Source organism: Eucyclogobius newberryi, unplaced genomic scaffold (genome assembly GCF_026437365.1).
Source record: "Eucyclogobius newberryi isolate DKJ021-1_F unplaced genomic scaffold, fEucNew1.0.hap1 SCAF_4, whole genome shotgun sequence".
In the NCBI taxonomy this organism is placed as follows: domain Eukaryota; kingdom Metazoa; phylum Chordata; class Actinopteri; order Gobiiformes; family Gobiidae; genus Eucyclogobius; species Eucyclogobius newberryi.
In genome coordinates, this window is record NW_027316056.1 from 36,956,223 (window position 1) to 36,970,504 (window position 14,282).

Sequence of the window (14,282 nt, forward strand, 5' to 3'; positions counted from 1 at the left end):
TTTAGTGTGCAAAGCAAACATAACAGACGCTAACATAACAGACGCTAACATAACAGACGCTAACATCATCTTTTGCTCCATAAGTGTCCAAACAAGGCCGGTTATAGTTACTCACTTCCACAATTTAAATTATTTTACAACACTGTTCTTTTTTATTAATGTATGTATACAAGATACACACCCAAAAACAAAAGCCACAGATGGGGAAACAAAAATCAAGTGTGGCGAGATCCTACTTGCAAGTTTGAATCAATTGTTGTTCCCGGTTCCGCGAGCATTCGGGAGAAATATCGCTTTAAATTGGACTATGTAAAAAATAGAAATCACTGATCAACAGCATCGGTTGTTAGCATCACGCTAGGGTGACCAGATGTCCCTTTTTACCCGGGACAATCCCAGTTTTGAGCCTTGTGTCTCGTGTCCCAGCAGATGTTTCCAAAACCATTGGCTTGTCCCAGTTTTATTCAAGACATTTCCCAGTTGTCCCAGTTTTTTATAGTGTTGTTCCTTTAGCCAAACTAGAGGAAAATCTGTCTTAGAATAACCAAAACACAAACGATGGACTCATTTCCACTGATAAAAGTCTCTCAGATTCTACACTGACTCACAAGTGAGCCGAGAAAGGGGCATGAATGATCTCAGCGCATACAAATGTACTTAATTACCTGCATTTGTTTGCTCTTTTATCATCACTACCCAAACTGTCCCAGTTTTAAAATGTGTAAATCTGGTCAGCCCTATGCCCGTTAGCCACGCTGCTAATTCGACATTTCGACGCGGTTCACTCGCTCGCTCCAGGACAAAATGCAAAATGAGGACGAAATACCAACGCAACGGTCAAGTATTCACCTATTTCCAAAAGCCAGACTCTGTATAATACGTCGCCTTTAACGAGAGCACTTCCTGTAGCGTTCACCTCGCTTCGCACGCCGTCGCCTGATTAGAGGGAGAAAAGAGGGAGACCGGGGGAGGAACAAAGGATCAGCGAGCGCCTGTGTCCCAGTGTCTTCAAAGCCCACTCGGCTCTGATGGAGATCCACGCACGCCAGCCACCGTCGGCCTAATGACGCCCGCGCCGGGATCCGGAACGCGCCCGTGCCCGTTACCATGCGCCTAATTTGTAAATCTGACGCTGGCGGAAAAAGTTGCCAATTCAAGGTCAAAATCTTGTGAAAGTGCAAAGTTACTGCCATTTTAACTGCATTTTGTAACTGCTTAGAGCGGGTTATAATATGTATCAAAGCATTGTTCTAAGTTTCACACGTTTTAGATACATTTTACAGACGGTTTAAATACATTTTGGAGAATATTGCATGCTTTTTTACTTCACTATTCACTACTTTTGAGAGCAGCTATCTGTACTTTCTACCCCACGCAGTTTTGAGCGAACAAAAATATACAAATAAAAACAGAAGTGTCCAAACAAAGCCGGTTATAGTTACTAATTTCCATAATTTAAATTATTTTACAACACTGTTCTTTTTATTCATGTATGTATACAAAAGACACACCCAAAAACAAAAGCCACAGATGGGGAAACAAAAATCGAGTGTGGCGAGATCTTACTTGATCTTACATACGTTTTAAATACATTTTGGAGAATATGGTGTGCTTTTTAACTTCACTATTCACTACATTTTAGAACAGTTATCTGTACTTTCTACTCTCTACCCCACACAGTTTTGATCTCACAAAAATATACAATAATAATAACAAAACAGTTGAATAAAACTAAATCAATTCAGTGTTTTTTTTTACGTTTCATTCAGATCAGTACTTTGGACGTCTGAAATACATACATTTTTACTCTAAAAGTACATTTTCAAACATGTACTTTAAAACTTTCACATACTTTTTTCATGTTATACTTTTACTTTTGCATTAACGTTTACTTAATTTGACTTTTTTTAAAAATCTTGTATCTGTGCTAACAAAACATTTTTTCCACTACTTTTAATGAACGTTTTTGACATTATGATTTAATAACGCTACTGTCTTTGTCATAAAAGGTCTTTTCAATGTTTTAGAGTGTGTACAGTCCAAGTAACGAAGCAAAATACGATTACGATGATTTTTTAGAGTCAACTTGTCACGTTTAGCCAATTCGTCGTCGTCAATGTCTCTTTCGTAGCACCATCTGGTCTAAACTGAGTCCGTAACCATTCTAATCTCCGTGCAATCATCCCGCTGTCCTTTTCCCACAGATCCCGACACAGACCTGGTCGCCCCGGTGATCGTGGTGGCCCCCAGAGACACGACGGCGGTGGCGGGCAGGGCCGTGACGCTGGAGTGCCTCGCCAATGCCAGGTACGGCGCCGCCCCTCGCGCGTCAAGCCCGAGCGCTCCTGACAAACAATTACCTCCCCCGCACCTGCGCCCATCTGCGCGGGCAATCAAACGGGCGCGCTTCCTCCGACTCAGCACTTTGCCCGCTCGCGCTCACGGCCCCGGAACGCGCGGGGGTCGTTCGGAGACGACGCCCACCTGCTCCGAAGCGAGGCGGCGTGCGGAATGGTAATAGTGTAGCGTAATGGAAAGGGAAGGGCAAAAGCGAACGGAGCATTTATCGCTGTCAGCGGTTTACGTTGATTGAAAGTTTTTTTTTGCGTCGTACTTAAAAGAGAGACGCACATCAACCAAAATAGAAGACGTATTCTGAGACTTTTATGAGCTTGTTACAAAAGCCTTTCCTCATCATTGGTTTTACTCATAGTTGTGTTTTGATTGATCGCTGCGTGTTTGAGTTAATCCTGTGTTATCCTGCAACTGAGAAAATCCCCGTTTTCACCTACCCCCTATCTCCGCCCACATCCCTGCACTTAGTTGTGATCGTTTGAACAATGGAGACTCCGTGTGACCCACTTTTCTCATCAGAAGAATATAAATGATTTTGATGTTCTGATGAAACGTCACGGTGAAGAGGCGGGGCTTATCGGTGCTGCAGTTCTGAACAGGAAGTCAGTGGTCCTGTTTCTGTGACTGAGCCGTTTTAGATCAATATTGCGTTTACGATCATGTATAAATGGAAATGATGATCTACTTACCTTATAGCCTTATAGTTCAATATTAAGTGATTTTTTTTTGGTGCTTTTTCACCACGTTATAACATATTAAACTCATCGAAACATGGCATTAATCCTGTTTACGAGGTCCTCTCTCACTCAGTTTGAAGTTTCCCAGTTTTGTGACTTCACAGGTAGAGCTGTGAGGTCTTTTGCGTCCCTTTTTAAGTCCATAAATCATCATCAGACTCGTTCTGAGACGTAAAATTGCATTTATTACAGCTGCCAAGAGTCAATCTATTTGTATTTGTAGCATTTGTTCACAATACAAAGTAATTCATTTGTATTCTTTGATGAGATGTGACTTTCAAAATGTCTTAGGGAAAGGTCATTTGGTTAAGGTTTGAGATCACATTTTACCCATCTATTTGTTTGCTCAAATCAAGATTTAGTTTTGACACTAGTTTAAGTCTTGATTAGTATTTGGAAATATATTCTTTGTGTTCTTTACAATCCTGTTGACGTGGAACACATTTCCCATTGGCATAATAGATAAGTTTAAACAATTCAAGGGGCGCAAAACAGTTCTAAGCGACCACAACAGACCCCGCCATGACTCCTTTAAAGACATTAGAGGCTCGGCCACACTCACTTCTTTAGGCAGAGCCGGTGCTCCGTGTGCCCATTGATTTCGGAGCGTCCCTTTAAGTGGCGGGTGCCCTCTCCTTGCCCGCCGCTCGGATCATCTCCAGTGGAACATCGTCCTTTTCAGACGCTCAATAGCCGCATTGTGCACACGGCTTTGGCGGTGGCACATGAAAGCCATTCCACATGAAAGCGCTGAAAAGCTCCGAGCCTCTTCAGAATCCACACCGAGCGTCTCATAACTCTATTGTGGCGCGGTATTCTTATTCATGATTGAACCGCCGCTCGGGATTTTGACCCGCACAGAAGTCAAAACGAGGTCTAAAACAGAATGTGAAGTTCTGACTCGAGTGTTGATTATTTTATTTGAGCAACAAGCTGTATGGTCCGGCGAAGTACTTCTCTCTTCCTCGCGACGGGAGAGTGTGATGTAGCATGTCTCGTGTGATAAAAGAGGCTGTGAAATACTGAAACCAAACCAGAGGATTAACAATTCACTTTTCACTCGCCATGCTGCGTTTCAAAGGTGACGTTACGATCCCCCGCGGGCGCTCGTGCAGTCCACCACCGGCATGGATTTCACATGGGCTCAGGGCTCAAAAACATTATGTTTTTGAAAGACATTTGAGATCCGAAATAAGAAATGGAAGTCATGGCTGTTGTTTTGTTGTTCGGAGGTAGAATCAGAATCAGAAAAGGGTTTATTGCCATTTGTAGATTGTTCACAAACACAGGAACTTGTCCTGGTGATTCGGTGCAACACTTTATACAAAAACGGCATGATATGTACATTCTAAATAAAATATCCAGTTAAGCAGTGCAATAGAAGCGAACAGTGCAATGAGTACAAGGTGCGTAGGCTGTGACACCGAAACGCCAAGGACAAGCCATCCGCGGCGCCATCTTCAATGTGTTAGGCTAATCGTCTTGAAAAATAGTGTGATATTGTCAATGGTCTCTCAATAATATCATCTACTGTCCACAATGTATTGAATTACAAGCACGTTTTATCACAGCAAAAGCAACAAATATACGGTGATATGCAGATCGTAATCATATCACACTGTGGGAAAACGGTGCTTCGCGGTTGAAGTGTGTAAAAGACCCCGGTAAAGGCTGATTCCTCTGTTTGCAGACCGGTGGAGAACCTGCTGCTGTCGTGGAAGAGGGATGGGCGGAGGATAGGCAGTGGGCCTCGCCTGGTCCTGCCCGCTGCGGACTCCTCCGACGCGGGCATGTACGTCTGCGAGGCGGCCCTGGCCAACAGCACCACCAGACCTGTGGAGGCCCGGGCACACCTCACCGTTATAGGTGAGACCGACGGAACGTTCTGGAAGCCCGGTCCTATTTATGTATGAAAAGCGTAATGGAAATGAAGTTAGAAGAGCCGTTTTAAAATAAAGTCATAGAGAATAGACGCAGTACTAACCTGAATGACATGTGTAGCATCGGGATTGGACTTGAGCTGATAGAGCCGGCACCCGAGGGACCGCCCACTGACAGACCTCTGTGGGCGAAGCGGTCCAAGAGCTGCTCCATCACCCACTGTTCTACAACCACCAGAGCAAATGCCAGCAAGTTCAATTGTATTAAATTGCAGGCACAAAGACAGGAAGAATGGCCCAAATGTCCCCAATATTTAAGAATGCTAACGGTAGCTGCGTGCTAATCGTTTCAAACAATATTTCTACAGAACAATTTATGTACTTTTCTGAGATAACGCCAGGTCAGTACGACTCAATTGTAACTCGACTTGCATTAGCTGTGCTTTAAATACACATCATTTGAAACGTCTTTAAGGGTGAAAAGGTTGAATTAATGGCGTTGCCGGCAGGATCTGTTGGTCCAAGCTTCATCCTGTTGAGAGAAAAGCAGAGAAATGTTTCCGTGTAGCGTTTCACTCTGCACATTCTCAAGTTCTCTGGTTTTCTGCTAAAATAGGCTGAAGTGACGTCTGTCGGCCACACGCTGTTGGTTCGGTTCGTTTTAGCACCTTTTGGCATCGTGATTTGCCTGTCGATATGGAGCTTCGTGAGTTTGCGAACTGCGTCTTCTTTGAAAGGTTCCAGTGCCTATGGTTCTCAGATTGCGGCTGCTCTCGAGGCCTGAAAGGACTGAAAACCGCTGCATTTCTAAACGCAGCAGAACGGTCTTATTTTCGTACCGTAACACAATCTATGCTGTGTCTCTCTAGCGCCCCCTTCCCTGGCAATGCAGCCCAAGAGCAGGACCATCGGAGACCTGGAGAGGAACGTGGAGATACCGTGTGTGGCCACAGGTACGGAACAGCTTTAAAGCGCCCCCTACAGGTCGGACGACTCATCAAACTAATGAATATATTAAGAATTTTGTTAAAAACCTCAAAAAACGTCACTTTAAATTCATCATTGTCGTGCGAAGGCAATCGGCGCGTTGCACATAAAGGTGAACTTAAAGGTCACTTTTCTGGTATATTTCTATCTCCATGGCGACCCAAGTTGGTGGAAAAGTTGCAATTCATTTTCCATAGACTATGCTCCAATATGTGGATTTATTAAACGTAACTTTCTAATACATTTTTCTTCACGTAGTTAAAGAACGCGGACGTTATATAAAAAATAAAACATTTTGTCGAGAGAGATTTTAACAACAGAATTTTTTAATGTTTTCGAAATTCCAATTCAAATATAATCTGCGTGTGACGGTCGTGAACAGAGAAGACTTTGGAATCGATCTCCAGAGCGGCAGGAGACGACAGACGTGTCAGCATATGTTTTATTCAGAGTGTTTTTGGCCCCTGCTGGCACTCTCACCCACCTACACCTCCGATCGATATATTATTAATACTCATTATGCCGCATGCATATTTATAAGACATGCTTAATGGAGAAGAATGCCCGCTTCAAACAAGTGAGTGTGCCGCAGTTTTTGTGGTGAAAAACGAAACAAGTGCAGGGTAAATATAGTGCAAAACTCTGAGATAGTTTGTGACGTCATTCCGAGTCGAGGCAGCAGTGTGAGCTGGGACTCCTGAGACTTCCCTCGGCCCAGATACTTCCTCCAGCTCTTCCGGGATGTGTCTGCGTGGCACGGGAACCGCTTGTGCCCGCGAAAGACCTTTGGCGAGGGGAGAACGTAGATGGAGGTAAATGGAGAGCTCCTTCGTCACCACAACAGTCTGATACATCGACGAGCCGCTGACTAATATTCACACCTTCTTCTTCTTAATTATTAGCGTTAATATAAGTGAAGTGTGTCGGTGTAATCCCTCATTCGTCCAGGCGTGTTCCATAGTAGAAAAAGCTTCAGTTGTAGTCATCTGGACTCAGTTAGAAAAAATAGACGTTTCGACTCTCATCCAAGAGTCATTGTCAATAAAAGAATTTAGGTCGAGAACTCCGATATTTATACTATTCTGTGGTAAGTCCAGCCCATTGGGAGGAGCCTTCCTGAAGAGGAAAGAGTTGTTTGTTACAACAGAAACTTACCCTCTTTGTATCTATCGAGCCTATTCAACCCTTTAATGGGCTATTAGTCTCCCCTTTGTCTTTCTGAAACCCTGGCTCACTCACCCTGAGTACCTGATTAACATCTAAATGTCCTGGTACTGGTCCTCTAACTCTCCAGGGGTTCAGAATACCATTGTAGACTACAGGAAGATTGAACCTTAGCCCTCCGTTTCTGTTTAAAGAAGTCAGAAGAAGACAGTGTAAATATAGTTCTCGACCTAAATTCTTTTATTGACAATGACTCTTGGATGAGAGTCGAAACGTCTGTTTTTTCTAACTGAGTCCAGATGACTACAACTGAAGCTTTTTCTACAATAAGTGAAATGTGACTTGTTTCAGTTTGTTTTCTACTATTTAATACAATAAAAATTTGTATTTTTACAGATTTTTTTTTTTTCCAAAGATGGGGCAACATTTCTCTACAAACATCAGTGTTGATTTTGACTTGTAATTTAAACATATTTTTAGTTTCGACATAAATACCAAGCTTATTTGAGTCGGTTAAATCCAAATGCGTTTATTCGACCAGAAAATATATGTTTTATTCCGTTTCTTCAAGACATCTTTGTTTTGTTATTTTTTTTAGTCAACAAAAAATATCAGTGCTTCTCGTAGTAATAGTTTTAGTCGACAATCATTTTAGTCATAGTTTTTGTCTCTATGAGTCAGCGAAAATATGACATAACTCTATCCCGTATTTTAGTACAGATTTATGTATTAATATGCACTGTACCTGAAATAAATACTCAAATAAATACATAAATAGTCGATTAAACCAACACTGATGAATACTGCGCATTGACACTCAACAAACTACATTGAAATACTAAATAAACTCATATAAACTTGTCAAAACGGCTAAAATCCAGATAAAGTCCGTCAGTCTTCTACCTGGATGTGTCCGTGTGCCCGCAGGCATCCCCCAGCCCAGGATGGAGTGGTTCAAAGACACGGTGCCACTGTCCAAACTGGCCAACCCGCGGTACAAGGTCACCATGGCGACGGGGCTCACGGTGAGGAGGGTGCAGCCCGGGGACGGCGGCGTGTTCCAGTGCATCGCCCGCAACGCCGCCGGAGAGACGCAAGCCTACACGCAGCTGCTGGTGTCCAGTGAGTGTGACAGGAAGTGCTGTTTTCAGTTACAGGACGTGCTGTTTTCAGTGACAGGAAGTGCTGTTTTCAGTGACAGGATGTGCGGTTTTCAGTGTGCAGGATGTGCGGTTTTCAGTGACAGGATGTGCTGTTTTCAGTGACAGGATGTGCTGTTTTCAGTGACAGGAAGTGCTGTTTTCAGTGACAGGAAGTGCTGTTTTCAGAGCTTCCTGTGTACATGTTTTTCACCTCAACGGCAACTCCATTTCCCGCAGCGACTGTACAAAACATATGAGAACAGAATGTGTGACGTGTGCGTACGTGTGTGTTGTGTTCAGGCGTGGCTCCTCTCTTCACGCTGCCTCCCGAGGACCAGACGGTGACGGAGGGACACACCGCCGTGTTCCACTGTCAGACCACCGGAGCCCCCCGACCCGCCGTCCTGTGGAGGAGAGGTATACACCCACTGCCACACGCCAACAACCGGGTAGTTCATATGTCGTACGATACAGTGGGAGAATGTGTCGTTGAAGCATCCAAACGCAATGTCCCGACCTGGTGTATTCACGGGTTTCAGTCACGTGACAGGTTTGTCGTCGGCGCCATTTTGTCTTATACTCACCGTTAGATGGTCGTGACGAATAGCGCATCTCACTGGAAATGAAAAGGTAGCGAGACTCGAAGAAGACAGACATTCTGGGCTTTGATCCTAAGCTACAGCAGAAAAGTCGCTAACACGCACAAGCAGCGACAACTTGCTACAGCTAACGGTTGTGGACATGTGACGCCGAAGCTTCCTCGTCCGCAGTCGCTCGCTTTCCGTCCGGACAAGCCCTCGAAGCATTCTAGAGCAAGGACTTTCCTAAAATAATCACGTGGACAGTAGGCGATGAGGCTAACGTTTATTCTGCAAGTAGGCTAATAAGGTATATTAGCATAGCCGCGCAAATAAAATGGTAATTTACTGTGTGAACTCGCGTTAGCCAGCTGCTAACTGACACAAAGTGCTCACCGCTCAGTCCAGAGGGATTTCTGGCCACAAACCGAGTCTTTGGGAATGTTACGGAAGAATAATCCTTTCTTTTGAGACTTTTTATCGGCACATCTCACAGAGTAGCTACTAGGCTCTGTCCTCTAGATGGCAGCAGCATCGTCGGACCGTCGGATTTCGGTGTGAACGTGAACATAACTCTTTGATTGTTTTGGCTTCGCTCGACACCTGTGTCCACCCGTTGTGCGATAGTCCGACTGCCACATGGGTTTTAACTGTAATAAACTCAAAATCTGCCTGAAGCGAGCGCGGAAACATCTATTTTTGTCATAACTGTGATATTTACGTTTCAGCTTTCCATTACTCAAAACTCTTAAAAAAGCGCATTAAAAACAAGGTGATGGAAGCGCAATTTGTGCATTTTCTGGGTCCATCCTCATTAAGTTCTACATCCTCTTTTCCAGCACAAATTAACCGGTTAAACTATGTATCGACAATAACGTTTAGAAGTATAAGTAGCGAGCTTTAGCGTTTCCTCGTACGTTAGATTCAAGGACCCGACTGCGTTTGAGTTCTCATCTCTCTGTCTCCGTCGGGGTCTCTTCAAGGACACGAGTGCGTTTGAGTTCTCATCTCTCGGTGTGAGTTGGGGTCTCTTCAAGGACACGAGTGCGTTTGATTTCTCATCTCTCGGTCTGCGTTGGGATCTCTTCAAGGACCCGAGTGCGTCTGAGTTCTCATCTCTCGGTCTGCGTTAGGGTCTCTTCAAGGACACGAGTGCGTTTGATTTCTCATCTCTCGGTCTGCGTTGGGGTCTCTTCAAGGACACGAGTGCGTTTGAGTTCTCATCTCTCGGTCTGCGTTAGGGTCTCTTCAAGGACCCGAGTGCGTTTGAGTTCTCATCTCTCGGTCTGCGTTAGGGTCTCTTCAAGGACCCGAGTGCGTTTGAGTTCTCATCTCTCGGTCTGCGTTGGGGTCTATTCAAGGACCCGAGTGCGTTTGAGTTCTCATCTCGGTGTGAGTTGGGGTCTCTTCAAGGACACAAGTGCGTTTGATTTCTCATCTCTCGGTCTGCGTTGGGGTCTCTTCAAGGACCCGAGTGCGTTTGAGTTCTCATCTCTCGGTCTGCGTTAGGGTCTCTTCAAGGACCCGAGTGCGTTTGAGTTCTCATCTCTGTCTGCGTTAGGGTCTCTTCAAGGGCCCAAGTGCGTTTGAGTTCTCATCCCGGTGTGTGTAGGGGTCTCTTCAAGGACACTAGTGCGTTTGAGTTCATATCTCTCGGTCTGCGTTAGGGTCTCTTCAAGGACACGAGTGCGTTTGAGTTCTCATCTCTCGGTCTGCGTTGGGGTCTCTTCAAGGACACGAGTGCGTTTGAGTTCTCATCTCTCGGTCTGCGTTGGGGTCTCTTCAAGGACACGAGTGCGTTTGAGTTCTCATCTCTCGGTCTGCGTAGGGGTCTCTTCAAGGACACGAGTGCGTTTGAGTTCTCATCTCTCGGTCTGCGTTGGGGTCTCTACAGGGACTCGGGTGCTGGCCAGCGGCTCGGTGCAGATCCCACGCTTCAGTCTCCTCCAGTCGGGCTCGCTGCAGATCCTTCCTGTCACCTCGGAGGATTCCGGAGAGTACGCGTGCTTCGCCGCCAACGCCGACGGGGCCATCAACGCCACGGCAACGCTCACCGTCCTCAGTAAGATCACACTTTGAGTCATTACGAGCTTTTAGGTGTTTTTATGAACGGAAGAAGCTCAGTTTGTCTCTGCTACAGTTTAATGTTGTGTCCTCTACTTAAATATACATCAATGTGCCAGTGATTTAAATTTAGACAAAATTATTCAATCAAAAATATTAAAAAGTTGAATTATATTTCAAAAAAATTCAAGTTATTTCATAAAAAATAGGGTACATATTAGTTTAACATTTATATATATATATATATATATATATATATATATAAAAAAGTTATATATTTATTTTTGACAAATTGTTAAATAGAAATACAAATTGAATTAATAATAATAATTAAAAAAAAAAAAATAAGAAATTCAATTGAATTATTAAATTAAATAAAAATATGTATTTAAAAAAAAATCAAATTATTCATTTAAAAAAATATTTGGACATAATTGTAACATTTATATTACAAATCCAATATTTATTGATGTTTTTATAGCATAATTTATTTGGTAAATTAAGTTTATTGTTAAAGGATACATACACAATTGACTTTTTCTCTCTTTTAACGATGTTCCCTCGTCATTAAACATACCTGGAGTTGTACTAAGCTTCATTCATCCTTTTTTGCTATTTTTTTTTTTTTTATTAGAACACAACGACAACAACAGAAATATTTAAAATAAAAACACACAAAAAAACTCAAAGAACGAGCAGGACCAGGGAGAACATACGGTAAGTAAAGGAGCTAATGAGCCTCACGGTTAACATGTCGGGGCAAGCTAGCTTTTGCTGGTTTTCCCCACAGTAACCTCCATCTGCCGCCAGTAGATGGAGCGCTAACACCAAATCCAGATGAAGGTCGTGTGTGGTTTTTAACACAAATTCAATACAAAGTTCGAAACATGAGACTCTTATTCCTGATTTTGTGATGGATCAAATATAAAACACTATTAAAACATTGCAGCGTTCAGCAGTTTGATTGTGTCACAAAGAGCTGCTTTTACAAGATTTTTTGTTTTTGTTTTAAGGGAAAAATACACACAAAAACACATTTACAGGAAAAAATAACAATAATAATTATCAATACTGTTAATTATGCGCTGAAAATATTTAGATTTTTCTTATTATCTAGAGTTTCAAGTGCTATAGGGCCGAAACTAATGATTATTTGAGCAGTAATTATTTTTACTTACAATTAGTCGGCAAGTCAAAGAATTATTTAAAATGTGCAAATTAAGACTATCAAATCGTTTTTTAACCAAATAAAGGTTGAAAAATAGAAAAATACGAAATAGTTCATTCATTTTATTTTTATTTATTATTTTAAGTGTTTTTGCATGTGTTTTACAGTCCTTTAGTCCAAATAAAAGTCGACTATATCATATACAATAGATACTTTATCATTTCCTTTTCTAAATGAAGGTTTTAGAAAACAAAAGTGTTGAAAGAGAAGCACTTTCACCTGATTCAAACGCCTCACAAACGCCTGCACTTTCCTCTTTACGATCCTGTCAATATCTTAATAGAATATCGCCGAGGCCTAATTGGAACACGCCGCCGCTTTGATACGGCCTGACTCAGCACGCCGCCCGACGCGAGCGAGTCTGCGCGCGGCGAGTCTGCGCGCGGCGAGTCTGCGAGCGCCGAGTCTGCGCGTCGCTCGGTCGACATCTTAAGCAGAACAAAGCGGTGGAAATGTAGAGTACTTACAAGTAACGACGCGTGTATTTGTAAAGAGGACGCAGCGTGTTCTGCTAAATCAGCTTCTAAGAGCGAGCGTGGTTTAGTGGAGTGTCGTTTGCACGCTCAGAGTTAGTTCTCCCGCTCGTTTGCACGCTCAGAGTTAGTTCTCCCGCTCGTTTGCACGCTCAGAGTTAGTTCTCCCGCTCGTTTGCACGCTCAGAGTTAGTTCTCCCGCTCGTTGGCACGCTCAGAGTTAGTTCGCCCGCTCGTTTGCATGCTCAGAGTTAGTTCGCCCGCTCGTTTGCATGCTCAGAGTTAGTTCGCCCGCTCGTTTGCACGCTCAGAGTTAGTTCTCCCGCTCGTTGGCACGCTCAGAGTTAGTTCGCCCGCTCGTTTGCATGCTCAGAGTTAGTTCTCCCGCTCGTTTGCATGCTCAGAGTTAGTTCTCCCGCCCGCTTGCACGCTCAGAGTTAGTTTGAGTGTTGGTTATTAAAGATACTGTACAAAATGTGAATGTGCAAATATTTAAAATGCCTCTGACAGATTAGACTCATTAAGGCTACAATGCAGTTAAGATAAATATATTTTTAATGAGGATAATAAATAAATTAATACAAATAATAATTTTAAAAAATACGTTTAATAAAAAGAAATAAATACATATAATAAATGAAATGAATAAAATGAAATAAATACAATAAATATAATAAAATAAGATAAAATAAGATAGAATAAGATATAATAAGATAAAATAATACAAAATAAATAAAATAAAAATAATGTTATAATTTTTGACAAAAAATTATACACATTTTCTCCCATGTTTTAGGTTTATAATGTTACTTCCTGGTTGTAATTGATGACATCACACAAGGAAATTACCCAACAAACACTGGGCCAAAACTCCTCTAATGTCACAGTTTTTGTTTCCAGGTTTTTCTTTGTGTAAATTCTTCAGACATTGGATGGAATGAGCGTCCCTGGTGTGATGTCACTTCCTGTAACATTTCTCCACAAATAGTGACTCAATTCAAGTAAAACTACAATTAATATGTACAACAGATATAAATACACCAAATCAAGTCAAGTAAATCCTAAAAGCCAGTCAGACGCAAACAAACAGCAGAACATCTTATTCTTAGTCGAAACCGCCCGTCTAGTTTACTTCTAGAGGATCAGATTTCTCTCAAATATTCACGCTTCTGGACGTGTTTAAACTGTGCTCTTTGAATAATAGAAAGTAAATAACAAATATGCGGTACTGTAATTGCACTCCCAACACATATCAGAACAGACTTGGCGCTGTCTCTTTTGTCAAGTCGTTTTGGATCAATATTGCAATTTAACATGTTCCAAATGTAAAATAACAATGTAAGTGACATAGATTATAACCACGGAGCAGACAAAAGCACGTCAGCTTTAAAGAAGACTCAAAATAGATTTGTGTGTTGCGCTTTAGAACAAACGTGTTTTCCAGAGAGCCATAATAAATGACATTAATGACATATGATGCACGCTTTAATTAGCTTTTTAATTACGCTTGTTTACCTTTGGAACATGGAATGATACAAGGGAGGGACGACAATATGACATGGTTAAAAGCTAATAAAAACGTGTTATTGAGCAAGACACTTCAGCGCTCGGCGTACGGTGGCGGTCAAGGGCTTTTCCGCACGTCCGTTTGACCCTAATTCCCCGTTTCGTCTC

At 42.5% G+C, this 14,282-nt stretch overlaps 1 protein-coding gene across 1 annotated transcript in view; it reads left to right on the plus strand.

Annotated features, from left to right (window-relative positions):
* LOC140378029 (protein sidekick-1-like) overlaps positions 1–14,282 on the plus strand; it is a 128,914-nt gene that overhangs the window by 25,937 nt on the left and 88,695 nt on the right. The window contains exons 7-12 of the mRNA XM_072463659.1: positions 2,205–2,307; positions 4,783–4,958; positions 5,842–5,925; positions 8,051–8,245; positions 8,566–8,682; positions 10,738–10,905. Of these exons, the coding sequence (XP_072319760.1) occupies positions 2,205–2,307; positions 4,783–4,958; positions 5,842–5,925; positions 8,051–8,245; positions 8,566–8,682; positions 10,738–10,905 (843 nt within the window). The remainder of the gene's footprint in view (positions 1–2,204; positions 2,308–4,782; positions 4,959–5,841; positions 5,926–8,050; positions 8,246–8,565; positions 8,683–10,737; positions 10,906–14,282) is intronic.